This window comes from Epinephelus lanceolatus, chromosome 13 (assembly GCF_041903045.1).
Source record: "Epinephelus lanceolatus isolate andai-2023 chromosome 13, ASM4190304v1, whole genome shotgun sequence".
Classification (NCBI taxonomy): domain Eukaryota; kingdom Metazoa; phylum Chordata; class Actinopteri; order Perciformes; family Serranidae; genus Epinephelus; species Epinephelus lanceolatus.
In genome coordinates, this window is record NC_135746.1 from 36084553 (window position 1) to 36112246 (window position 27694).

The 27694-nt window shown below is 41.1% G+C and overlaps 2 protein-coding genes across 2 annotated transcripts in view; one reads left to right on the plus strand and one right to left on the minus strand.

Moving 5' to 3' along the window:
• The first annotated feature begins 634 nt into the window (after nt 1-634).
• nt5dc1 (5'-nucleotidase domain containing 1) overlaps nt 635-27694 on the plus strand; it is a 96184-nt gene continuing 69124 nt past the window's right edge. The window contains exons 1-6 of the mRNA XM_033648746.2: nt 635-1108; nt 4054-4145; nt 6820-6891; nt 7025-7134; nt 7257-7336; nt 7426-7507. Of these exons, the coding sequence (XP_033504637.1) occupies nt 1016-1108; nt 4054-4145; nt 6820-6891; nt 7025-7134; nt 7257-7336; nt 7426-7507 (529 nt within the window). The 5' untranslated portion in view covers nt 635-1015. The remainder of the gene's footprint in view (nt 1109-4053; nt 4146-6819; nt 6892-7024; nt 7135-7256; nt 7337-7425; nt 7508-27694) is intronic.
• On the minus strand, nt 7497-13950 carry col10a1b (collagen, type X, alpha 1b). Its single transcript, XM_033648745.2, has 3 exons — nt 13797-13950; nt 13178-13310; nt 7497-10100 (listed from the first exon to the last, which is right to left on the minus strand). Exons 2-3 carry the CDS (start codon nt 13293-13295, stop codon nt 8245-8247), a joined length of 1974 nt encoding a protein of 657 aa, XP_033504636.1. The 5' UTR covers nt 13296-13310; nt 13797-13950; the 3' UTR covers nt 7497-8244.

Here is a 27694-nt window from a genome sequence, read left to right on the forward strand (position 1 = left end):
TCAGTGTCATCTATAACAGTGGTTCCCAACTGGGCCAGCCACGGCGTCCAGATTTCTCCTTAGTCATTGGTTCAAGGTCCACACAGTTCAATATATTCAGCTTCATTCTTGCTGTTGGCCATGTCGTCAAGCTGTGTGAAGTAGTTGTCAGTTAATCATTCACTCTACAACAAGAACTTGCACTTCAGAATAAAAGCTATGCACCAGAAATTGCCTGTACTTCAGAATACAGTGTGTTTTTTACAAACTTGACACATTTGCTAGTCACTTGTGGTCCATTCAGGATGGACATGCAACCCACTTTTGGGCCACAACCCACTAGCTGGGAACCACTGATCTATAACATCTTACCCAAGTCATTATCTGTGGAGCAGCTCCTAGGTTTACACCTCTTGGCCTGTGTTGGACCATAGCAATAACATGTAGGCCATGAATTTTGAAAATGGGTGTAGTTCCCATTTAAAGTCATCACCATGAAAGCAGTCAATGTCTGTGCAGCTTCATGTTTAATGAAAATATCACTCCTGATGCATTTTATGAGAGGGTCTGTGGAGGGGGGTTCATAGGGCTCCAGCAGTTAATGTTGCCCCAGTAGTTTGAGTAGTTTGAGTAGTGAGTAGTTTCATCCAGCCCTGGATAATTGAATGCGCTTTCCAAATTCATTTGCGCACACACAGCGTATGTTACGGTTTCGTCCCACACCCGGAAGCAGTGCACTCTCCCGCACTCGCCTCTCTGCCGCCTTCTTCTGGCACACAGGAGTTTAACTCCTGGCTCTTCATGCTCAACTTATTGACGGTAACCGGTCACTGATAATCGACGCGGCTTTCGGAATACAGTTTGGTGAATTGTTTTCGCGGTACCGTAAGCGAAGGCTGAGCAGCGCGTGTCCGGACCGCAGTCCCATCCCCGCCGTCAGTCAGTGACATTGACACATCAGTAGTGTTGTGCTGCTGTGCACAAGTTACTGTGTGTACGGTAACGTTTCCCCGCAGTTCCCCCTGCTTCTGCTACAATGAGCGAATACTTCAGCCTGTCGGACAGTGATGTTATCGGCTTCGACCTGGACCACACGCTCTGCCGCTACCATCTGAAGGAGACCTCCAGGGTGAGTGTGTGCAGCGCGTGCAGCTAGCTCCGATACATAACCATACGGTGGCCGCGACGCTTCGATCCGCAACACATCTGGATTAAAAATAGCACGGAGCCGTCAATACGCTCCACGGTCACTTGTCAGTTCTGTCGTGCCTGTACGGATACATGGTGCTGAAATGCCCGTCAGTGTGGGTCGTGTCTGAATGGAGAGATGTGTGCAAGGTGATGCGATGCTCCTGATGCTGCAGTCACTCTGCGTGACTCACAGGTTGAACGTCGGCGGTGATGATCATACATGTCTTTAAATCCCCTCTGAGGCGTATTGGCAGCAGCATATTCTCATATCATGTTGCATTTGCGGTTATTATAAGCTACAGTCAGTGCAGGCTCACAGGGTCGAGCTGGATTCTGTGACACCGAGTGACAGAACCTAAATGACTGTTGAATCCCAGCCAATCATTATGGCCTGGTTTATCAGGCCTGGAGTTCATTTATGCTCTCTCCCTGTCCCCATGCATGTCACATGTATGTCTACTGATCCTGTCAGTGCAGTGGCCTAGGATAGGGAACTGTAAAGGGCCATCACATAAAGCAAATCTCATTTGAGGATTGTTTGACTTAATGGAAGAACCTGTGTCTATGCAGATGCAGTCATGCAAGAGATTTCTCTTAAGTTGAATGTGTATTACAGGCTAATGCATATTGCATGTTGAATATACTGAATGTTAGTGTCATTACAGAGATGCTTACTTTCAGTAATGAATTGTTTGTTCCCCTTAAATGACTGAAAAAACTTGATGAAACTTAAAGCTGCACCACTCAGTTATGTTGACATTAGCAATAGATGAAATTGCTACGTGTAATCACAAAGGTTATCACTCATGACGAACCCACAGTGAATTTCAAAAATATTTCACCCACAAAATGAGCATTTGTATAGCAAGAATTCACCATGTTACCTTGAATTTGTGAAGAAAACTTTGTTTTTCTTGCATGCCTCTCCGATGAACGAAGAATCCAAAAACCAGACCATTCTTCATAAATTGAAGTCATAGGGGTCCACATGTAACACCAGCAAAACTATATCAAAACATGCATATACAAACTCACACAACTCATGCAGTATAATCCAAGTCTCATTTATCCCAAACACATGCATTTTGGCTAAAAGCTTTGCATATAAAAGTGAACTGAAAGTGAAATGTATCTATGTTCTCTTCAAAGCCAGACTCCATTGACAAAAACAGTGATACCTCACTGAACACGGGTGCTGTGTGTCTACCACTGTCTTGACCCATTAGTTAATTTGTGTTATTGTGCGACTTTGATGTCAGTTTGGAATCACCAAAGTTACAGTAACACAAACAAACTACAGATCGAGGTATGGTAGACCAGCAGCTACTATGTTCAGCAGGGTATAATTACTGTTCTATTTCATATCAGGTCAACACGCCACCGTATGGATCACTCTCTTTGAGAATGACCCATACAGTGGCATGTTGACCTTCATTCATAGAACCACAGTTACCTTCTGTAATCATCCGTTATTGTTAATGGGGTCTGGCTTTGAAGAGAGCACAGATCAGTTTCACCCCAGTTTAGTTTTAACACCAAGGTTTTGGTAAAAATGCATATGTTTAGGAAGTACTAAGCATCCAAAACTATATCAAAACATGACTTTACAAACTCACACGACTCATGCAGTATAATCCAAGCTTTATTTATCCAGTTGTTTGCTCAGTATTTCCCAAACAGACTGCCCTTTCTGAGGGGATACTGACATGAAAGTGAAGCTTAATCCTTGTTCTATTCAAAGCATGACTCTATTGACAGAAACACTAATTTTACCATGCTGAAAACGGGACATGCTCAGTACTTCCCAAACACGTGCATTTTCACTAAAACATTACAACATAAAACACTTTTACCTACAAGAGGTGCACCCAGTAATGTGCCTGTGAGCTCCAGGCACGCTACTACTTGTATGCAAAAGTGTTGTAAATAGTAAAGTTTCAACAAAAATGCATATATTTTGGAAGTACTGAGCATACCACTGGATGAATAAGACTTATATTATACTGCATGAGTTGTGCAAGAGTCTGTAAACTGCTGTTTTGATATAGTTTTGCCGTTTTTAAATCTGGACCCCTATGACTTCATTTCATTAAGAATGTTTGTCTTTTTTGGATTCTCCGCTCATCATGGAGGCATGCAAGAAAAGCAAAGTTTTCTTCTTGAATTCAAGTTAACATGTGGTGAGTAATTGTTATACAAATGATCATTTTGCGGGTGAAGTATTCCTTTAACCCCCAACTCAGTACTTATCCTGAGCCCTGTTGAGGCTTTTCGCTTTCCAACCCTTTTAGTCTCATGTAATCTGTTTCCAGCAACCCCAGGCAACAGTTTTCAATGAAAAAGCTCTGATAAATCCACTGTACGATACCTGCTCAGCACCTTATAAAGCTCAGACAGAAAAAGTTGGTGACTGTATTTATCTTAGGAGTTGGAAAGGGTGAAACAGAGCTAAAAAGAAAAGTGAATATCGGACTTATATTCTTTATGTGTACATGAACCACACTCCTGCTGAATGTTTCTCTGTGTCGTTACGACTTTGTAAGATGCTATTATGTCAGTGTGGCATCATGTACAAAAAACAAAACAAAAAATAAAAATGTGTCCACATTTTCGCTCAGCATATACGGTTCATGTCTGGAAACTGTGAGCTGTTGAGTGTCAAAACATTATTGAGCTGGAAGGAAAGTTTTCCTGATCATCATGTCTTCAACCAGTGGAATCACCCTGTGCAGTGTTAAGATGGGAGAACAATCTGTAGATTCCTGGCCTTCAGTGACACATAGTTGCATTTCATTGTTGTTGTCATTTGCATTAGGAATGTGCGGCTTGTTCCTGTAGTTGATGATATTAAGTAGTGATGTTATTTCCTCTCTGTTTTTGCAGCTGATCTATGAGAGCTTTGCCAGGTTTCTGGTGGAGCATAAAGGCTATGACAAAGACCTGCTGAACCTAACCCCTGCTACCTGGGATTTCTGGTGAGTTGGGAACCATGGTAGTTTCCCCAGAGACTGTGTCCAGTATGCACTGCCAAGTGTGACCTTCCACAATTGTTGTTACTCATGATAAACTTCAGAAAGATTAGATGCAGCTCCCTCCATGGAGATCATCTCCAGGCATGTTTGGAGCCACAGTCCCTTGTTCAGCTGATCTGTGTCCTTCCAATTTGTTCCTATCAGTCTTTTATCTGTCATGCATCCCGTTTTTAAAATTTGATTGTTGTGTTTGGACCAGTTTCCTTCAACAGTATAATTCAAAAGGCACATTGCTGGATTGCAATGACCAGTATAGCCAATGAATTTCCCCAGGGTGTGTGTAACATTTTACCAGAAGGTTTTTAATGTAACAGAAGTTCATACCAGTTGACAAAAAAGTACCTTTATGTTGATTGCAGTGCCAACAAAGATCAGAGTCGGAAACACCCATCTTATGCCATCGAACAGGGGTGAATCCAATTTAGTTGCTTTGTGAAGTGTTTTCCAGACACAATCCCACTCTTCAGTTTCCAATGATATACCTCAGTCAGTTTTCCAGTTTATTTAAACTTCACTCCAGTTTTCTCTTGATGTTTTGTTCATCAGTTTGTATAATTTTGATGCAGTTTTATCTTTCTGTCTGACCATTAATTCTAGCTTTTGGTCAAATATGGTCTTATTTGCCTTTATTTATTTTAGAAAGACACCACAGAACCATTACTTTTATGATATAATTCTCTCGCAGCCAAATTCTAAACATTTGATCTCTTGTTTTGTCACCGCTTTTGAGACATCAGCATGTACCAATCATCTCAAGGATGCGTGGGCAGAAGAATTAGGTGTTCCACTGTCAGATGAACTATAGGAGGAAGGCCTGGCCAGTGTACAGAAATGCTCCATTAACTCTAGATATTAATTAATTAAATTTAAGGTCTTACATGGGCTACATTACTCCAAAACTAAACTAAATTTTTGAATCAGTGTCTCCCATATGTGATAGATGTGGCAGTGCCGAAGGCTCACTCTCACACCTGTTCTGGCAGTGTCCCGTGCTAAGCAATTTTTGGTGTGACATATTTAATTGGTTTTCTAAACAATATAGAAAATATTCAACCAGACTGCAATCTCACAATATTTGGCTCTTCAGACAGGACAACAGCTCTTCCTCCCCATCATAAGCAGGCTCTCAAAACAGGCATGGTTGCAGCCAAAAAATTAATACAGTTAAACTATAAACACACCCCCTTGTTTTAAAGGGTGGCTGATTCGCTTTAGTGAATTAAAGGAGCAGAATTCACAAAACTATTATCAGATGATGTGGAAGCCATTTTTGGCATTACTTGATGAGACTTAAATGTACATCTTGTGAGCCATGCCTCTATGTTGTATCATTTTTTTTCTGTGCAAACTCTGCCTTATCCTGATCTGACCGATATTTTAGTATTCCTTCTTCCATGTTTCTCTTTTTGTTTGCTTGGTTGTTTTGTTTTTGTTATTTGTTTCTCGCACCCCTGACAATATTGCAGAGTGGAATTTCTCAGACTGTATTTGGTTGCTCCATGTATCCTCTGTCCTTTTTTTGTTTTTTTCGTGCAACAGTGTCAGGTGCTGAGTGTCCATTGTGTATGTATTCTTTGTATTGCGAAAGGGTTAAAATAAAATAACAAACAAACAAACAAACTGATGATTGTTCAGTAGTGGAGCACTGGGAGAGTTATTGACTTTAATCAAAGGGTTATCGATATTGTTACATGGGAGACCATACATAGCCCTTGCAATGAGACCTTTTCTTTTAACATGTCTAAAACATCCTGTTCTATCTATCTAAAATCAATATGCAATATAATACATAATACGCCCATAGTACATGCATTCGGAAGGCATCTTGTTCATCAGAGAAGCTACTCTCTATCGAATCATGAGGTGCCTGGGGAGTCCTGCCCCTATGACAGAGGGATCTATGATATATTACATATGGTAAAAAGGCTTCTGAAGCAGTTATGTTTTATGTGAAAGAAGGTTATTTTATAGGTTGTTTCATAAATTTGTATGATTGAATTTTTGCTAATTCAAAGGTAGTGTAATGAAAGACTGAACGACTTTAAAACTGTTTAGTTATCTTTTATAATGAGGATATTTGTTTTGTTTGTTTCTCTAGCACATTTCATTTTCATTTCATTTTCATATTTACCAAACCATTCAGGGAGCCCAGGTTCACAGAAGCATCTGTTTTTCCATTCTTTTATTCAGGATTTTCTTTTACTTTGTCCTTCGTGTGAACCTTACAGTCAAGTGGTTCTCAACCTTTTTGGCTTGTGAACCTTTGAAATGAAACAACGTCTGCTCGTGACCCTCACCACAGGTTGTGGTCTGTGTGAGGACATGAGTTGTGACAAGTTTAATCAAGGAATCATTTTTGCTTCTTGGACTGTGTCATCCAAAGTGTAAAGGCAAATAGGTGAAGCTATCTAGTATTTTCAACAAAAGAAACATGATTTAGTGTCACTAGACAACCAACGGGATCCTTTGTACCCTGTTAAAATGTGGCAGTAGTGACTTCTGGAACATCTTCTGGAATGGCAGGAACAGAGTTGTCCATGCTGAGTACAGGACAGCAGTGATGGTCTGGATTCCTGTCTTTACACTGTATTTCTAACATGCTGAATTTTGTGCCCAGTTTTAAAGGACTCGTGGTGGATCTGGAGGATGGAAACCTTGTGAAGCTGGCTGAAGATGGAACTGTCTTGCGGTATGTTCTTGCTGCATAAATGTATTTGATGTGCTTCCCTAAACATGTCTTAAATTCCTTTGTCAATGTATTCATTGCTTTCACTGACCTTAAAAGAGAGATATTAGAAAAGTTTTATTCCTTGCTTGATCAGAGCGACACATGGAACCAACAACCTCAGCACAGAAGACATCATCAAACATTATGGTCCTAAAAGGGAGTGGAAGCACTTCAACAGTCTCAATACATCCTTCACAAGATCTGGTATGTTTACATCTATCCTGGCTGTATGCTGCTGGCTCTGATGTAGACTAATGTGCAGTATCTGGGATTCTTTCACCTCACCTGTCACTAGATTTCATTGACTTTTGTTTTGGTCTTTGCAGCAAAATACTATTTCTATGACAACTACTTTGATCTACCTGGGGCTCTCCTCTGTGGAAGAGTTGTGGACATGTTGCATAAGGTAATATTTGATTGGTTTTCAAATTAATGGTGAGATTTTCATTTAGATAAAAAACATAAACTAAATTGTAACTTCATCTTTTTGTGAAGAGAGGAAATGAGGTGAACTCTGACTTTTGGAAAGACATGGTTGCTGCCATCGACCACAATTACAACACATCTGCGTTCAAAGGTAGGCCTTTAATTCCAAAGAAGCACACATTTAAGTTTAATGCTTATTTCTAACGTCTTCTTGTTAAGGACCCATGCTGTAAATACACTAAGAACAACACGTACACACACAGTACACAGGATATTTTTCTTTTTCAAACTAGAACTTTTATTCTGTATTTTGGTCAGATAGTGGTAGATAACTTAACACATCCAATGGGACATAGTTATTTTGAAAAAAACAAATGCAGTTTGAATTTCTCATTCTGTGTTGTTTTGCTGATCACAGTGCTTGTGAGAATGTGCTGATCTCTAATAACATATAGTACAACAGTTTTACGTGTCTTTTGTATATTACAGGAAAATTCTTAAACAACAGACATTAAAAAAACAAACACAAATAAAAGACGTGCTGTAAATGTTACAGGCAGTTGTAAAGCACCATTTAAGATATCTTCCAATATTGTTTCATGTTTCTTATAATTGCAAAGGCACACACATGGTGAACTGGGGAAAGGAATCAATTTGAACCATAGATTTTAAATTTTCACTCAGAACTAATACCTTTGTCAGTCAAGTCATTCGTCAGCAAATTAAAGACTTTTATTTGTGTAGATTTGAATGAGGCAGTTGAACTTGTTAAAATTACAACCATGTATATTGTAATCTACAATCTCAATTTGGAATTTTATAAACTGATCTATTTCTCTGAGTAGTTCAATGTTTGTAAGATTTTGAGGTTTATTTGGATTTGTGAAATCACGTTGCGACAATCAAGAACCCAGAGAAAGCACAGTGAACATTATCTGCTGCAAATATGCCATTACTGTCCTCATCAGGGACCTGGACAAAGACTCTGTCACCGGCATGTAGCATAAGCACAGTACTGCCTGACATCTGATCCAGGAAGCCCTTGTTGTACTCATCATAGGTGAAAATAACTGGCTCCTCATTTTTGTAGAGGGCCACCAATGCATTGGCGCCATTGACATGCATATGATAGCTGAAGTAGTAGAGGCCTGGGATCTGGCAGGTAAACACACCACTGTGCTCGTCATAATGGCCCTCACCGTTGTACAGAACCTGGTCGAACTGAACAGGGGTTGCAGCTGGGGGGTAGGCTCGGGTCAGCACAGCACTGAAGGCGGACATGGGGGCCTTTATCATCTCATGAGACATCACAAGCTCATGGGACTTGATTGGCATGCTCTTCTCGTGGTGGTAGACAATCTCTCCTGGTGGGCCAGGTAGACCAGGAGGACCGGCAGGGCCTGGCTGACCATCTTGACCTCTGGGACCTGGAATTCCAGGTGGACCATGAGGACCAGAAACTCCCTTAGCTGTCAAGCCAGCTGGGCCAGGTGGGCCTGGAAGACCTGGGTGGCCCTTAAGTCCAGGGGGACCTGATGGACCAGGGGGACCAACTGGTCCCATGGGTCCTGGCCTTCCGTTCTCACCACTTTTCCCTGGTCCTCCTGCAGGGCCTGTGTGCCCTTTGGGTCCTGGGGCGCCATTTACACCTGGGAGTCCTGGGGCACCAGCATGGCCTTGACTACCCTTTTGACCCTGAGGACCATTATGGCCTGGAATTCCTGGAGGACCTACTGCACCAGGGCTACCTGGTTTTCCAGTGAGACCATGAGCTCCCTGTTCACCCTTGGCTCCCCTTGGGCCAGGTGCACCTACCATACCAATGTCACCTTTGGGTCCTGCAGGGCCTCCCTCACCCTGGAATCCTCTTGCACCTTGTGGACCAGCTGGGCCAATAGGACCAGGAGCACCTGGCTGACCAGTATAACCAGTTGGGCCTGGCTCTCCTTTCTGACCAGTGGTTCCTGGAGTACCGGGGGCTCCTCTGCTACCTGGTATTCCAGGTTCACCCGTTTTGCCAACACCTGGCATGCCAGGGGAGCCTGGCTGACCTGCTGGACCCTGTGGACCTTTAGCACCCATAGGCCCAGGCATACCTGGGGTACCATTCTGGCCTGGTTTCCCTGCTGCTCCTACGCCTGGAGCCCCAGTGTGACCCTTTGGTCCTTGTGGACCCATTGGCCCTGGAGCGCCATCTCTTCCTGGTGAGCCACCCTTGCCAGGTTCTCCAGGATAGCCAGTAGCACCAGGTATACCAGTTCCAGGTTTTCCAGGCATTCCAGATGGGCCCATTGGTCCAACTGCACCTGGTGGTCCTTGAACTCCAGGAACTCCAACACCTCTCTCTCCTTTAATGCCGGGAAGGCCAGGAATACCAGGGTGTCCCTTCAAACCTGGCTCTCCTCTTGGTCCCATTGCCCCAGGGATGCCAGCTGGTCCAGGTTTTCCGACAGCAGAAAGTCCAGCAGGTCCAGGTGTTCCAGGAGTACCAGGTGCACCTCTGGGACCCATTGCTCCAGTTGCGCCAGGTGCACCTCTCTCACCAGGGGCGCCAGGGGTACCTGGTTTTCCAGGGCCACCTGGGCTACCGGGTTTACCTGCTTGAGAGTAGCCAGGGGGTCCAGGAGGTCCTGGTGGGCCTTTTTGTCCAGGATGTCCGGTACCACTCTTTCCAGGAGGTCCCATTGGTCCCATTGGTCCTGGCTCACCTGGAGGACCTGGAGGACCTGGCTGGGCTGCAGGGGCTGGGGAATACATAAATACAGATACATGTGATGTAATTGTTAATATGACCCACACATAGTTAAGTCTCAGTTATCTTTTCTAGATCAATTTGGTTCAATATGTTATAACTGGATTTTGTGACCTGTGAGTCCTGTTAGTACTAAATCATGTTCTTTGATATAAAACCTGTACTTAACAGCATTCTATATGATGTAGGTGAAAATATAAAGTACACATAGAAGCATACAATGGTTGATACAGGCATTAAAAGCGTCCTCAGTTTTCCCGTAGAAGTTGAAACACTGAAAACAGAGTAAATATGATCAAGAAAATGGCTTCATTTTAAAGCATCTTCTGCCTTTTCGATGCATTACGTAAGATGTCCTCTTGGTCGTTGAATAACCCCAGGTTTGGCATACTACCCCATATCACCGCAACCTGACTCAAAACACTCCTCCCTATGATTGTAGGGTGGGTTGTGGGGACAGCACTCCTTTTTCCCAGGATAGTCTTCAGAGCAACACTGGTCTGAGGTGATGTTCTCACCATGTGTCTGCTGGCGTGGGACCTAACACACCAGCTCCGGTGCATTTCAGTTTAATTTGCCCACACTATACTGCACCCCTTAATTTCCTGCACTGCCCATGGCCCTGAATGTATGGTTAGTGGCCTGCAGCTTGTCGACATCACCCTGATGCATTTCCTGCCACAAAGTGTAGAGTTTTTGGGCAAGGTCATGTGAGTGCTTATATATGCACTACATTGGAGTATAATGTCAGTGTGTTGTTTTGCTGACAGTCATTGCTCGGTAATTTATGTTCCTCGACAAAATAAGAAAAACCCTACAAAACCAGCGTGTGGCAGCGGAGACACTGTTTTTTCCTTCTCGCTTTTTAATTATGATTTTATTTGACAGTAGTAAGAGATGACATGAAAAGAGAAGACAGAGAGATTGCGTATCACATGTGACAGAGTTCCTTGGCGGGACTCCAGGGAGGTCCTTGTGCCTTAACTCCTTGGCCAACAGGTCAACCAGTTGTTTGTCAGGAAGACTTTATTTGTGAGGAATGAATAACAAAAAGAATCACGAATGTAGCCTTTTAATGTACTGCACTGGTCAGCTTAAAGCTAAAAGTTAAAGTTACAATGGAAATCTTGTGTATATATCTGTATATGTATATCGGTATATCTATGTATATATATCTATATCTTTTTTGTCTATATCTATATATATTGTGCTTTCTCTATCTATCTATCTATCTATCTATCTATCTATCTAAACAGGGCAGAAATGTACAAAGAGTCCAGGAACTATCCACAAAGAGCATCTCTGCATCTCTTACACTATAGCTATCACACTGCATTCCTATATACGCCATAACTCAGGATGTGTCCTTGCCTGTCAGAGATTCAAATCCAATAGTGTTGGCCTCTCTTTTGAAATGGTGTTTTCAGAAGCGCACGCTTTGACAGGGCTGTCATTTTCAAAGCCACATGAGTCCGAGCCTGAAACCTCACAGAGCATATTTGTGCCAGAAGTGGACTTTTTGGCAGCCAGAAACACCACAGACTGGAGGTGATGATACTGACCACAGCAGCTGAACCACGTATGACCTGTTAACACTGCAAAGTACAAATATTCAGTGCAGCACCTGCGTCCAGTATTAATTTAGTTGCCTTCAATAAACGTCCCCTCAGTCAGAATCTTTATTCTGTCATCCTTTTCTTACTCGTCCTTCACGCTGAAAAAAAATGGCTTTGTTATGTCAGCTACAGAGTAAATTTGCCATGGTTTGTTTGGTAGATTTACTGTTTGAACTTGGGAGAGCGTTTCTCCACACTCTCTTTTTCAGCAACTGATTATGTGGTGTGAATTTAATACCACAGAGCAGTTTGTTAGGGTGTGCCTGCAACGTGGTAACAACATCTGTTTTGGAGATTTGTCAAATTTATGCTCTCATTGTCAACTTTCTGTTCTATTTTTATGTCAAGGGGCACAGTCAGACCACATCAAAACCTCCTCAAAAACAAGACTGGAGAAATAAATTCTCAACTGTCCAGCGCAGCTTTTGAATCATTGTTTAGTTGGGGTATAAAATATAGTATTACACATCATCCTGGCAGTTACATCATGACCACTGCTTTGATTTTTTTTTTATGACACATGCAAAAAGCAACTGTTTACTTCTTTAACCGTTATTTATCCAGCATATAAGTGCTCTTTTACAGCTATACCCCACCTCACAGTTATATACAGTCATACACATTCACAGCAGCTCAGCCAGGTCAACCACAGCCATCTGCTCTCGGCCAATGAGATGTTGTGTTGGACCTGCTGGGTGTGCACCTTGATGATAGTTAATGAGTAGGGGTGGCGTTGTGGCAGGAGCATTTACTGATGTGTATGAGCTAAGTTTGCCAGGCTGCACAAGAGGGGAACTTAGAGAAAGGTCAGTAGTGCTGATGATAATGATGATTGGCATAATGACTTGAATCTGCAGTTAATTAAGAAATGTGTCCTATTCATCAGGTACTTTAACTGATGCAGGAAGCTGCCATATTTCCAGGGTTCACATAGGTTATAAAGATTTTTCGAGTGGAAGTGGTTGAAATTAGATTTGACAGGGGGTCAAAAGTGCAGTTATATGCAGTCTATAACTCTACATTTCATTTGTGGATTGCTTTAAAATATCTTCAGATGCCTGCTTCCTTGCTTTTCAGCATCATAAGTTATAATTAAAAGTCTGTAAACATATGTCCTATAAACTCCACTGCAAGTGTGACTTAAAGCATCATTTGTTTTGCACATTCATTTACTTGTGTTTTAATTGTTGAATAAAAACGGATGGCTAATGGAGCTGATACAGTCTGAAAGCAGTTTCACAGTGCAGCCTGCAGTGATTGAAATGAACAATAGGCTTGGTTGGAGTTTAATTATTATACTAAACATAAGTAGATGCTATTCCTGCTTATTTACCCCAGCTGGATTTGTGTTAATTTCAGCATATCCCCTTAAAACTCTATTGTCATCATTACTCTTATTATAGTGAAAATATGGAGCCACCCTGGTGGGGAAAAAAAGAAATAAGTGACTCACCATGACTCTTGACAGGGTAGGGAGTCTTGCTCACTTTTGGCACATGGTAGTACTTCCCAGGGGTGGCCTCAGCCAAAGCGAGGAGGACGAGGAGAACACTTGTTACCCTCAGGTCCATCTTGGGAAGCTAAACCTGCAAAGACAGAATCCACTGATGAGAAGAAGCATCATCGCTCTGTTTGTCTCTAATGAGAGTCAGCAAGCAAAAGAAGCAGCACCTGTGTTGCTGCGCTTCACTGACACTTGACAGTGATAGGAAAGTGCGGTACAGATTGTGCATCATTTAATCTAACAGTCAGAATGAGGTGATGAATGAGCTGCATATAAATGCTGCAATTCTTTATTTCTAAATCAACCAGATCATATTTTTCTATCAGTTTTGCTCTCCTGAAGTGACTGTGGAAAGTATCCGCTTTGAACACATCTTTTTTACTATGTCATCAAAGCTTGTTGCATCACAGGCATAAAATTTCCCCCAGTGTAAACTCAGCCACAGCACATGGCTCATTACACTTGCCATCCACGCTCCACCAGTCACCCTTTCCTCAGTGAGAGCCAGGCTGCAGTTGGGATTCCCCCCCATGCACTAACCTGAAATCAGAAAAAAAAGCCACCTTACCGGGAAGGTTTACGCTCCAGAGAAACAGTGGGGGGGTCAGGATGCTGCTGTCCCGGCACTTCGCTGTTTATATCCTTAGTTGTGGAAACTGTCTGTCTGACAGCAGCTGCTGCTTCCCAGGGCACTGGGCTCAAGGTATTTATACCAAGCTGGTCTCCAGCATCTTGGAGGATCTACCTCGGGTGGAAGGCCGTCCCTGCTCTGATGTCATCTTTAATGACGGGTGCCATGTCCTGAGAGGGAGGACCGTCACTGTGAAGTGACAGGCCTCCCTCTCTCCTCCGTCTCCTCTCTCTTCATCTGGTGCTCTCCGTCTGTACGGAGCAGCAGCAGCAAGGGGATTCCTGTCACATTCCCTTTGGATGACATTTTCATAAGTTAGCTTTTTGATTTATCTTGCTCGAGTGATCTGTAGTTAAATTTGTGGCACGTGGTTGTGCAGATCTTAAGTTAGCCTCCTTAATTGAGTCATGCATACACATTTATCACTGTGTTTGCACTCTTTGACAGATAAGTCAGGAGTGTTCAACTCCCTGTCTTGATGTCTTTTCTGAGCCTGAATTTACATTTTTAACTGCACAAACACAGGTGCTAAAAACATCCTGTTATTGACTAAGTGGCTTGTAACAGGGTGTTTTTCAGGAAAAGTAAAGACTGCGCAAACCTGACAATATTTTCCTCCAGTCTGAAGACGCTATATTGGTGAGGCTGTGGTGGACTTCACGCACCAGACAGCTTTTTTACTGTCAGTTTTGTTTAATCTACAATCACACCCAGCTTTTAATGGATGCTGGAAAGTCGTGGCATATCTTGATCTGAAATTTCTGGGTCTGACAGACAGACAGTGTTTGCTAATTTAGATGCATTAAACTCACCACTGCAAAAGCAAAACCATAATGCTGGCAGGTTTATGTCTGTATACACTCTCTGGGATTTTTACAGACTGGCATGTGGTTTGCTGGAGGGATCCACAGTGCAGCTATAAGACACATGGGGGCAGAAGTGAGGTTTTGTTCTGAGCTGCTACCTGCTTCATCCTCCGAGGAGCCTCTGCTCTGCAGTTCAGATTCAGTGAGCTGCAGCAGCAGTGGAACTTGGTACATAGCTGAAATTGTACTGGTCAGCTCACTGTGAATGTGTGCATACATGTTATCCACTGATCAATGTTTTAAAAGTCCTAGTACTGACTAACATGGGACAGATACATTGCTCTGGGGCATTCAGAGATCAGCTTCAGAATGTGTCCTCTTTTAGTAAGGTCACATAATCACCCTGTTTTTAACTTTGACAAAAACACCTTTGACAGGTCTGTACTGCAGTTTATTGTCACTAGTAGGGCTGCAACTGACAACTTTTTTGATAATCTATTAATCTGTTGATTATTACTTTGATTAATTGATTATTAATCAAATAAAAAAGAGATAACTTAATATTTAATATTTCCAGCATTTCATGAAAAACAGAAAAAAATGGAAAGGTAGTCCTTGTCTTCTTGTACTGTGTTCCTTAAAACAACTAGCACACAGCGAATGTGTGCTACATTGAGTAATACAGACATGCCACCAAAAAAAACCAACATTTTTTTTTTTAAATAAATGGACATTTGTGATGCTGCATGCACTGAAAATAAAAGGGAAATGTAACTACGGTAATATATATATTTGATCAGATATTGCTCATGTTTCTGCAATAAAGGACTGACTTAAGACTCAGACTAATAGCATGAAATATTCTCAAAAAAAACTACATAACCTTATGCTATACTTTATTGTCTCTCTCTCTAACCCATTTTAAGCTAATTAGTATTAGCTAATTTCTGTCAATTTTTTTTTGTTTTCATGGAAAAACAATTACAGGTGAATTTAAAAACAAATGTAAGGCACATAGTTTTCGTCTCTTTTATGTCTGCTTTGTGATGGATCAGTACAGGCGTTTGCTTTATCAGGGGTATCAGCTTTGTTGAACATTAGCTAGTGATGGCCATATGAAGCCTCATGAAGCATCAATTCAGTGTGCTTTCAACCTTTTGTTGAACAAAAAGCGCCATCTAGTAGGCTCAGTAAATAAAGAAAATGCTTCATGAGGCTTCATTTGGCCATCACTAGCGTTAGCTTTAAAATAGCTTTATCAAGGGTGTTAGCTTTGTTGAGGAATGGCTTTAAAATAACTTTTTTTAGGGGTGTTGACTTTGTTGAGTGTTAAAATAACTATCAGGGGGTGTTAGCTTTAGAATAGCTTTATTGGGGGCCACCATTTACATGAATCCTTCACAGAATGGAAAGAAAAAAGACAAAAGGCATTTCTGTTTCGGACTCGGGTTGGGTTCAGTCAGGAAAATTGTATGATTGCTCTGTAGTGTGCTCACCTGTGTGTGTGTGTGTGTGTGTGTGTGAACGCGCGACCATGTAGAGACAGAAATGAAATGCCGTCGTGTAAATAAGATAATTAACATAAGGCTATTTAGTTTGTTTAATAAAAGGACAAGGTATAGACCACTTCTATAGGAAGAGTAACCTTAAATGACTTCTGTTGTGATCTGGCGCTAAGTAGAAAATAAAATTAAATAAAATTAACTTGACTTCAAGGGGAGGCAGGGGGTGCCGTTCGGGGGGCGGGGCGCCCCCTTAATATAATGGTAGGGGAAACACTGCCATTTCACATGCCTAATTATGACATTTTGGCAATAAGCTATGACCTTACTAATTTATTAGTTTGACAGTAATCTAAATTTATGATTAGAGAACAGAAACAAATCTTGTAAAATTATGCCCGAAAGGCATTAAAGGTACCCAGTTGAGCCTCTCATTGAATACGCTGTGTGTATCCTTAAAGAACGACAGACATGTCATATGCTTTTCCTTCCTCATGAAACATATTCAGAGAAGATTTTTGGAATAATTGGGATCCTGCATTAAACCAATGTTTCCTTGCTTGCAGTCCTCTTCTGCCTTGCCTTGTTGGCGCATTGCTGCATCTCTTGGCATGGTAACACAACCACCTGTCAATCAGAGGAGTAGCATAAAACCATCGACAACCACCAGGACGGTTGCTTTACCCACATGCATTGGACCGTACATGGCCTGGCCATAGCCAGCAGCTGGTTAGCTTAGCACAAAGATTGAAAAGACGGGGAAACCGCTACTATTTCTTGGCGGGAAGCAGTGACCTCCTGGATCTCTTTTGGTTGCATGGCAGTAAAGCCAGAAATTTGCGTGTTGTTAGAAAGGACTATATTAATGTTACAGTCCTTCCTTAAAGCTTTTTGTACATTTACTGTTGTGAATGTTTCTGACGTTCATCCCAAATAGTAACTCAAGTACAAATATGTAAAATATGACCCAGTCACAGCCACTATTTGTATGGTGAAATGAATGCCATGTTTTTGCTGCAATACCCACATTCAGTCAAACATATCTCTAGCTCATAGACTGCAAAATCTTCTTCATATTTTTTTTTATTATGTCCACTGGTGACAGCTGTGGCCAGAGGAATTACGTTTTGGGGTTGTTGTCCCATTGTTGTAAGTGTGATATCTCAAGAAAGCCTTTAGAATTTCTTCAGATTTGGCACAGATGACTGTTTGGACACAAGGATAAACTACTTTGATTTTGTTGGTTAAAGGTCTAAGGTCAAGGTCACTATGAACTCGCGTCCATCTCAAGTGTGCTTTGAGGGATTTTCCTCAAATTTGGCACAAATGTCCACTTGGACTCAACGATGAACAGATTAGATTTGGGTGGTCAAAGGTCAAGATCATTGTCATGTCACGTTTGTCTCATTCTTGCGACCGTGATATCATAAAAAAAACATGAGAGAGTTTTCTTAAATTTGGCACAAATGTATACTTGGACTCAACAATGAACTGATTAGATTTTGGTGGTCAAAGGTCAAGGTTGCTGTCACCTCATGTCTGTCTTATTCTCGCGACCACAATATCTCAAAAACTCTATGAATGAATATAATGTTTTTGCTGCAATACCCACATTCAGTCAAACATATCTCCAGCTCATAGACTGCAAAATCTTCTTCATATTTGTTTGTTTTTTTAATTATTATGTCTTCCCACTGGTGACAGCTGTGGCCAGAGGAATTATGTTTTCGGGTTGTTGTCCCATTGTTGTAAGTGTGATATCTCAAGAAAGCCTTTAGAATTTCTTCAGATTTGGCACAGATGACTGTTTGGACACAAGGATAAACTAATTTGCTTTTGCTGGTTAAAGGTCTAAGGTCAAGGTCACTATGAACTCGCGTCCATCTCAAGTGTGCTTTGAGGGATTTTCCTCAAATTTGGCACAAATGTCCACTTGGACTCAACGATGAACAGATTAGATTTGGGTGGTCAAAGGTCAAGATCATTGTCACGTCACGTCTGTCTCATTCATGCGACCGTGATATCATAAAAAAAACATGAGAGAGTTTTCTTAAATTTGGCACAAATGTCTACTTGGACTCAACAATGAACTGATTAAATTTCGTCAAAGGTCAAGGTTGCTTTCATCTCGTGTCTGTCTTATTCTTGCGACCACAATATCTCAAAAACTCCATGAGAGAATTCCTCAACTTTGGCACCAACGTCCACTTGGACTCAACTATGAACTGATTAGATTTTCATGGTCAGAGGTCAAGGCCACATTCTCATAAACAATACCTTAAGTAGGCCTTCACGGAATTTCCTCAAATTTGACACAAATGTCCACCTGGACTCAAGAATTAACTAATCAGAATTTGGTTGTCAAAGGTCACTACAACCTCACAAAACATGTTATTGCCCATAACTCAAGATTTCATATACTAATAATGACAAAAAATGTAGAATGAAGTAAATAAAGTGATGATTTTCATGTCCTAAAGGTCATCTTCTCTGTGACATCATAATGCCCTGCAATAACACTTTTCTGGCCATTATTCAGCATCATAACTGAGGAACAGAAGGGGAAACATTTGTTCAGATACTGAATCGGTTACTCTAATCTTTGGTGTCCACCTCGAAACTGTGCTGATTGTCGGTGCTGGCGGGTGGAAGATGTGTGTTAAGTGTCACTGTTTTAGAATATGTAGCTTCTTTACAGCAACATCCATATTTGACACATTGTCTGCTGCCATGGCTACATATGACTCTGAATAGACATGGATGTAAACTGTAACTGCAGCTGATAGAATTAACATCCTACATTTATAAAATAGATCAACTTGTTTCAAAATAAGATGAATCCACTCGTCATAGCAGCAAAAGACAGAGATAAAGCAACAGTTAAAAATGAAATACATAGTAAGATAATTGATAAAGCAGTGAAGTTTGAAAGCAGTCTTGAGGAATGTCTTGATGGCTGAATGTAGGATCAAATGTTGTTGGTTGCATTGCAAAAAGAATTCACATCATGATCGTCCTCAACCATACAACAGTCCTGATTGGTCAAGCCACTGTGTAATATATCTTTGGGTTTGGAGAAGCCTCTCTTCCCTTTGCCCATATCATTTAAACTGCCAACATCTCAGTAGCCGCAGATGAGTGCTCAGTGAGCCATGGGCATCTTTGGTAAACTCTTAGAATTAAATGACAGAGTAGTCTGGGGGTGGAGTCGACATTTAACAGCTTTCTAAGCTGCAGATATGCCACTGCATCTCATCATGAAAGTGGCTGCGACCGCAGTGAGGCAAGGCTGCTTTTTTTATTTCATTTGGATCTTTATTTTTTTTTTTTGGTGTGTCAGAATTAATGCCTCTCTATCTAAATTTGGCCACTGTGAGGTTTAATGTAAACGGCTACTTAGATTACTGGTTAAGCTCGTGCTGTGCACAGCAAAAGGCAGTCACAGTACATAAACATGTAATTAGGACGGGGAATGTACTGTATGGAAAGCACTACAGACTGAGCATGATATGGAGTTCTCCACAGGGTTTTCAGACACCTCCTGACAGCAGGGTGGGTGGCTCACTTAGCGCTGTATTTCTGGGAAGGGTCTGCTGTAACTATTATTGTGCCCCTCTAAACATCTTAGCATGCTGCTGCTGTGCTCCAGACGTGACCTAATGCTCCTTCAGTGGCTTTAATTAACTCTGCTGATGACAGAGGTTGTCCCCCAACATGCACAGCCTCTGTTTTCCACATTGTCCTGAGCAATGAGTATACCTAAGTCACATTTGTGTGTCTAAATAATCCTGAAGAAATGTGTTTTGCATCCTGGTCATCCATGGAGATATCAAATGTGGCCTTTTATTTTCTGGTTTAAACAATGTTTTTCTAAACTTGGCTTCTTTTTTTTTTAGTGTTTTCAAGTTGTCCCAAATGGGTAAGAAAGGCTATTTAATTCTTTGACTGGGGCTGCTAGGGTACCAAAAAAATCACTATTAATATGATCAAACCACAACAACAATACTTTTTCAAATACTTTACTTTGAGAATTTAACCTAAGTCCCACCCCTTTTTGTTCTGTGCTCCAATAACAGTTGAGAAAGCTTGGCACTGGCAGAACCTTGGTCAACTTTCCCCCGTCCTGTTTCACTTAGATATGCTATGTGCAATCCTTGTCTATGTTGAAAAGTAAACCAAATTTTTAAGATGGTATGGTTGAAACAACGTATCCTCATACAATGGTTCATATGATATCCTAGGAAAATGCACACACAATGCTTCTTTGACTTCCTAAGAAATAGCACCCCATGAATGATGTTAAATCCTTAACGTAAAGTTACCTAATTAACATAAAGTTACAGAGGTAAGGTTTAGACAAGTGAAGTGACTATGGTTAGGTGTTGAGAACACAGAAACATGGTGATGAGGACATACCTTAAAATGGCTCAGATTCATTTAAAGATCACATGGTTCTGGACGCCAGCCTCCTGGGGGAAAGTCTCTGGGGAAAGTCCTGTGTATATGACCCATCCACTGTCCCAAACTGCCCTCTAAGTGGACAGCTCGGAACTGCTTCCTTCCTCTGTCAGTACATTGGTTACGTGATTGCAACCCTCCAAAATATGTGGGTTATAAACAAATTACCGGCTCATCATTACATGTGATGTGTGTAAATTTTGGTGCTTTACTTTCGTAGGAAAATGTACGGAAAACATCTTGGATTAATAGAAGGTGGCTGAGGGACCTAGAAAACGACACCGGATTGCCTGACTGTGTGGAAGGTGTTTATTCCATTCAAAACAAATTTTGTCCAATGTAAAGAGTGGATTAAGCTTTGCTGTAGACCTCACCATAAGCTTAACAACATTATGACCAAGGAAACCTCTTCAGAGTTAAAGTTACTATATAAAGTTACAGGCTCCGGGCTTTTTCGGACCTAATTGTATTGTGGAGTTTTGCACAGCCGCGACTGGATCTTTGCTCTCACACCACAAAAAAATGTGATGGCACAACAGTCTCTTTCAATACATTATTCTATGCTTTCTTTTGATTTTCACATTGGCTAGTCATCCTGTTTAATTTGTCTTCTGATTAAATCAGAACCGTTGAAACAAGTTGTAGGAAGCCTCTGCAAGTAATTGGTTGCTGGCAGACACTCTGTGCTGCAATAAAATGGTTGATCAGCAGTGCCGTGCACTGTAGAGCCGATGCGCTGCTGGTTCTGCTGGCCTGAATAGAATATAATGTCTATAGCCTTACTGTTGTGTACAGCCTTATAGACTGAGCTGAGTAGTGATGCGCGGGTTGACCCGTAACCCGCGGGACCCGCAAATGGACCTGCGGGTCGGGCAGCAGTGATCATCTGTTAAATCGGTCTGTAAATGATATTTTGACATTATTGTTATAATCTATTAATCTATAATCTATTACTGTCATGGCATCCGAAGGTACTGATGCGTTGAGCAGGTGACAGTCCGCAGTCATTTTCATAACACACTTGTGTCACGCACTCCAAAAGAAACTTGGTGAAACTTTAAACAATAATTTATTGTACAAAACGGGGGAAACAAACGTTGACAAAAACGGTTCCATAATTCATATTAAATTCAAAAGATAACGAAAAAACAGCTACAAGTTAGAGGGAATAGTGATAAAGTGGTAAAACTTGGCATTGATCCACAACCTCAGATGGATCAAGCTCAGTTGGTAGGCTATACTATATTTTCACATTTTTAACAATGCAATTTAAAAGTTTTGATTTTTATTGATAACCTCCATTTACCAACAACAAAAAGACTACATTTAGCACCAAAAAAACATGTTAAAAAAAAAAAATTAAATAAAAAAACGAATATCGAATACCAAATTTTCATAACGAATACCAACCCATAGAAATCTTACTCGAAATATTCAAATATCCGAATATTTGGGCACAGCCCTACACGTCAAATATACCTTTGGCATTTCTGTACTGTAACTGCGATAAGCTAATATCGGCTGATGATATCATCCAGGCTAATTTATCAGTCTTTAGTTAATTTTTTTCGTGAGGGCAAGCAGTGGTACAGGAACTTAAAATAGGAAATACAATATTTGGGTTGTCACCAAAAATGTGAGGTTTCACACTTTGCTCAATGCATAAGTCAAATTTTCACACCACATTATTACTGTACATTCATTTAGCTCAAGCTTTTATCCAAAGTGATGTACAGTAAGTGCATATAACCATTGGGATACAACCTCCAAAAAGTACATCAGCTTTATCGAATTCATTTTTCTTCCTTAAATTTGTGTCTCTAAATGACTGCTGAAAGGAATTCTGCACCTCGGTCATCCTTAAAAAGAAGCTCAAACTTTTCATAGATCCTTTTCTCTTTTCTCTGTTGATCCTTTTTTCTCTATATCTTTACATATTCATGTATTTTTTCTTTACTGCACTCTCTTAACTGATTTTACTACATTCTGCATATTTTCACATTGCTGTGAATTAATGATTCTGGTTATTGTGCTCCCACATGCTGAAAACAGCAACTTTTCGGTCATGTAATACAAAATTCCTGGGGCATTATCATTGACACAGTTATGATAGTAAAACTCAGCCCCACTCTAGGTAAAGGACATGGTCAAACAATACACCCCAGACTGTCCATTACAGGGGGTCTGGCTGCTGCTCTACTGAATCTCAACCATTTGTTGCTCCTTTGTGGTCAAACAAGCTCCCCACTGACATCAGTACAGCAGAAACTCAACACATCTTCCGTTGCTGACAGAAACCTCATCTGTCCAGACTGCACATTGGCCCATAAAATTGAAAATAAATAAATAATTAAATAAATTATAATTTCTAAATGTAGGACTTGAAGTATATCTGCGTGTTTGATAAATACTTGCTTGATTCTTGCACTTTTAAATAAATACTAAATAAAAGTAATGTTTCATTAACAAAAGAAGCTAAGAATCCATACATGAATTGTTCCTATACGAAAACATATAATAGGAAACCCCTGAAAGATCTGGTGCCTGAGTGAAAAGAGAAAGTAATTGCAGGTTGATATGCCTATGCCAGCAGGGAAGAGTGGAAAGTAGGAGCTTAAGATAGAGGGTTTGAGCTGGGAAGTGACGGTGGTTCAGATTTAACGTTTTAATAAACCAAATGCCACTAAGAGGCACTTAGAGCTTTATGAATGGAAGGACTGAAGCCGGACCTCCTGGCTGAGAGTTGGCTGCAATTACAGAGACCCAAAGACAAAAATCATGGTTGGAAGTTTGACCAACCTGAGGCTAACTGTAATTCAGAATAGCAACCGAAAGCCCTTGCTGCATCCTTCTGGATTTCCCTCTTTTTTTATCTTGACATAGTCTTGCCCAAGTCATTATGAAATTATGGAAAGGTTGGTCTCATGAGAAGAAGGAATTAAAGCCAGAGACGCTGAATTTCTTGGTTACCAAATCAGATTTTGCTCTCATTTTAGGATTTATTTTAGGAGCAGGTAATGGTTTACTTTAGAGCGCAGTTATCTTAATCAAAGCTGAGTAAGTGCTTTAATGACCAGTACTTTTCATTTTGACTGAACCTCCCATACCAGCTCATAATCAGCAGCTTTTACAGGGCTGGTGTTGCAGTCTGTCTATCCAGCAGCTGAAGATCCCTAATGCTCTGACACAATCACACATCTTAGTCCTTGAAACATTGTGATGCGTTGCACATACAGTATATTAACTTGTCTGAGGTGAATAGAGTGGAGGCCCAAAACTGACAAAAGGCAGTAGAAAATGATCAAGTCCAAAATAGAACTGATTACATCAACCAGAAATAAAACTCTTAGTTAAATAATTAAATGAATGTGTCAAAACGTTATACTTTTCCTTGAACCGCTAATCAGTTGGGTGTAAAAGAGAAGAGTTCACTTGCTAATTTTTTTGAGCTAATGAAATTGGGCGAGAATAAAACAATTTGCACGGGGGAATTACATGTAAAGTCAATGTAAATATATGCTTAGATGCAAAGTCCCACTGGTTAGCATGATTTAAGGCCCGTTTCCACTGCAGAAACTTCGGGGTAATTTTATGGGGCCGGGGCCGTTGGTGCATGTCTCCACCGCAGGAACCACCCCCGAAGGACAGAGTTCCGGAACTTTTACGGGGGCTAAACAAGTCCCTGCCTCGGGGTAGGTACTCAGAACGGCCCCGAAAGACTCCTGGCTGGGGCTTGGGGATTACTTGGTGCTGATTGGATATACTCAAGGAGGGATGTGACGACAACAGAAAGCAACAAAATAGCCGGCATTTTTAAAACACAGCAGGCGAGGGTTAGCTCGTTCATATAGCTTCCGCCGCCATCTAAAAAAAACTCACTAAATGGCCCGTGAAAAAAATATTTTTTCCAGCGGATATCTTGGTTACAACATGATTGAGCAAGCAAAGCAGTTTTGTGTTGCTATGTGTGGTATTTATTCAGTTATGGGAAATCACGATGTCTAGAAAGCATCAGCTAACAGCAGCAGCAAAGCTAACATCAGGATGTCATCTGTTAAAAGCCTCCCGTTGTCGGATACGACATGAAACTACTCCAGTTAGCTCAATCATGTTGTAACTAAGACATCCGCTGGAAAAAATATTTTTTTCACGGGCCATTTAGTGAGTTATTACAGACACCGCTATCGGCTAACGGCGTCCCTACATCGCCCCGGTCAAAATGGTCGCGCAACGATTACGTAACATCCAGAGCCCGTAACTTTACAGGAACCTTCCTCATACTCCACTCTCTCAGTGGAGACACGGCAGTTGAAAGGGCCGAGCGAGAGGACGTTCCTGTAGTAGTTCCTGCCCCCCAAATAGTACCAGGAACTTCTTCAGTGGAAACGGGCCTTTAGTGTCATATGGTTATTCGGGAGAGATTACAAATGTGAACTTCAGCGACCAATTTGCCTCAAAATAGCCAGTCAGCACTGATATCCATCCTCAGGTGACGTATGATGCTGAGAACATACCGGCGGAAGTTCATTCATCGACTCACTTATTCCATGCGTGTATGATGCAAGTTAGTCGCACGTATGAAGTGAGTCAACACAAAATATTCTAACATTCAAACTTGCGCAAGTAACGCAACGGGAAAACTCACATCACGTTTGGTGTGAACACATCATAACAATAACTGAAGCATTTTGCCCGACAAGCTAATGCTAAAAAAGTTAGAAGCACGTTAGCTAATGCAGTTAAGAAGATTTGAGTTTAGTTTGTAATTATATGAAGGGAGATATTAATCACACATCTACAAAATGTCACAGTAAACTCTAAAGGCCATCCACACTGAGTCAGTTTATTCATATGCATTTTTTTTTTCCATCATCCATAAAAAAAAAATCGCTATGTTGGCGCTTTGTTGGCTTCTTGAACTTGAGCTCACGGTTATGGCAAAGACAGTCATGTACGCTATATGCTTGTTGTTTAAGTGGTTACATTGTTAGAGCACTATTAGGCAATGCTAACTGTAGGCAGCTAGAAGCCACTGAGGCTAACAATTTAGCAAGCCAGCGAGCGAGTCACGTTATACAGAAAATGCAGTCATAATGACAGAGGAGAAAGTTGAGGCTGTTGGAATATCAACATTTTCCTCAGACATGTTATGAAATTACAAAGAAAAACTCCATATTATAAAAGTTACAGTATATTAACTTACTACTCTCCAAAAATGAACTTCCATGGCCTTCGCTATTTCTGAAATGTCAACGAACACATCACCACAAGTGAATTCCAAGCTTTCGGAAAATTTCCTCTCCCTAGTTTGTGAATGAAAATGGAATGGAATGAATGAAAATTTTAGTGTGCACTACTTTTTGCTAACAATCTCACAATGCAATGTGCTGCATTTTATAGATGTAAAAATGACTGATTGCACGACACAATCTCAATTTATTTATTTTTTTTCAGTTGAGTTTATTGAAAACTATTGATAGGCATTATTTTACTGGGAGTAGTGAATTAGTAAAGAAGGGAGTGATTTCAGACAGTCATGCTATCTGTCAGCTTGTATTTAAGGCTGGCTTGCCAACATTGTCAGTGTTAGCTTTGCGGCTAAAATGCGTTAGCTAACGTTACAGGAGTTTATAAAGTCACACTACAGCGATTTGCGCTACAGAATATGGAAGATTAACAATACCTGCACTGGCACATGTGGTTTTATTAATGCTAGATTAATTCATCATAAATTAATATGAATGTTAGGTGCATCTAAATAGCTAACTGGAAAGGCTGTACCCGACAGGTTGGGCCGGGTTTGGTCAAAAATGTATAAATTGTATTCAGGCTCGGGTCGGATTCGGTCAGCTTTCAGTGAAAATGTAGTGTAAAAATAAATAAAATCCTATTGTGTCCTGTTTATTGCTTGGGGACTGTTATTTACGTGACAACACCTAAACAGAACACACACACACATTGGCTGTTTCTGCTGTTCATCTCTGAAGCTCCAGAGACGATTCTGAGTGCTCTTGCAATCAGGGGACTGTGTATGTAGCTGCGTGTGTGACTGGGTCAGCTGTCTGCGGCAGCGCCAGTAGTTCTGTAGCAGTTCGGTCAGTTCGTGGTTCTCCTGACAGGCCAGAGCACAGAACTGGGCTGCGCACACTTCAACACCCTCTAGCCAAGCTTGCAAACCTCCGCCGGGCTCCCACACACTCAGCTGCTCGAGTGAGAACGGCTATTATATTTTTAACTGCTGATGACACTGCGTAATGTGTGTGTGTGTGTGTTTAAACAATCTACTAACAGAATAGCACAAATCACTGCCTTTTTATGGTCATTTACAAGGTGTAACCGGGTTAAATAGCCTGTAACCAGAACAACTGTGTGACACAAATTCAGTGCTTTAGTAATTAAATAATGTCAGGCTTGGTTCGGTTTCGGACATAACAAAACAGAATGACTGTCGGGTTCGGACGGGTTCGGGTACTTTTCTCTCGGGCTCGGTCGGGTTCGGACAGAAATATGCGGCCCTTGCCGCACTCTAGCTGCCAGTGTGTTTAGCTAGGTCAAGTTTCAGTTAAGCTAGCACACTCCTCTTGATTGCTCCACTCATGTTAAACACACACACACACACACATACAAACAAACACAGGAAACCTATCGTAACCGCACAAAGACATTGACATTCCCATTTTGTTATCATACAAAAATTGGGAAAATTGGAAATTGGATAGAAAAATGGAATGTTTTATTGGGAAAAGGGGGACACATAAGTGTCTAAATCTGTGAAAATACAAAAAAAGAAAATTTAAAGAGTTGAAAAAATAAAATGAGAGAACTACAACATATAGTTAGGGATAAATTGCAGAGCTTGTACTATCTTTGGCTGTTTCGGGGCTTTACAGCACAGAACACCTGCTTGTGTATTCTGAGATGATTGCTACATTTCTTCTGTGATATTCTTGCAGTTTTACAGTGAGAAGTAACATGCTTACAAACTGAAGGGTTGCCGACCACTGCATCCTGTCGGCACGCTCCAGGATTGGAAACACGTTTGTGTTACAATGTTAATTCTGCATGTTTT

What these genes read in the sequence shown, in the direction of transcription:
- col10a1b (XM_033648745.2), bottom strand. Translation starts at nt 13,295, where the DNA reads ATGGACCTGAGGGTAACAAGTGTTCTCCTCGTCCTCCTCGCTTTGGCT. An exon ending in CTACCCTGTCAAGAGTCATG is followed by an intron (nt 10,101 to 13,177) that starts GTGAGTCACTTA and finishes TGTATTCCCCAG; the next exon opens with CCCCTGCAGCCCAGCCAGGT.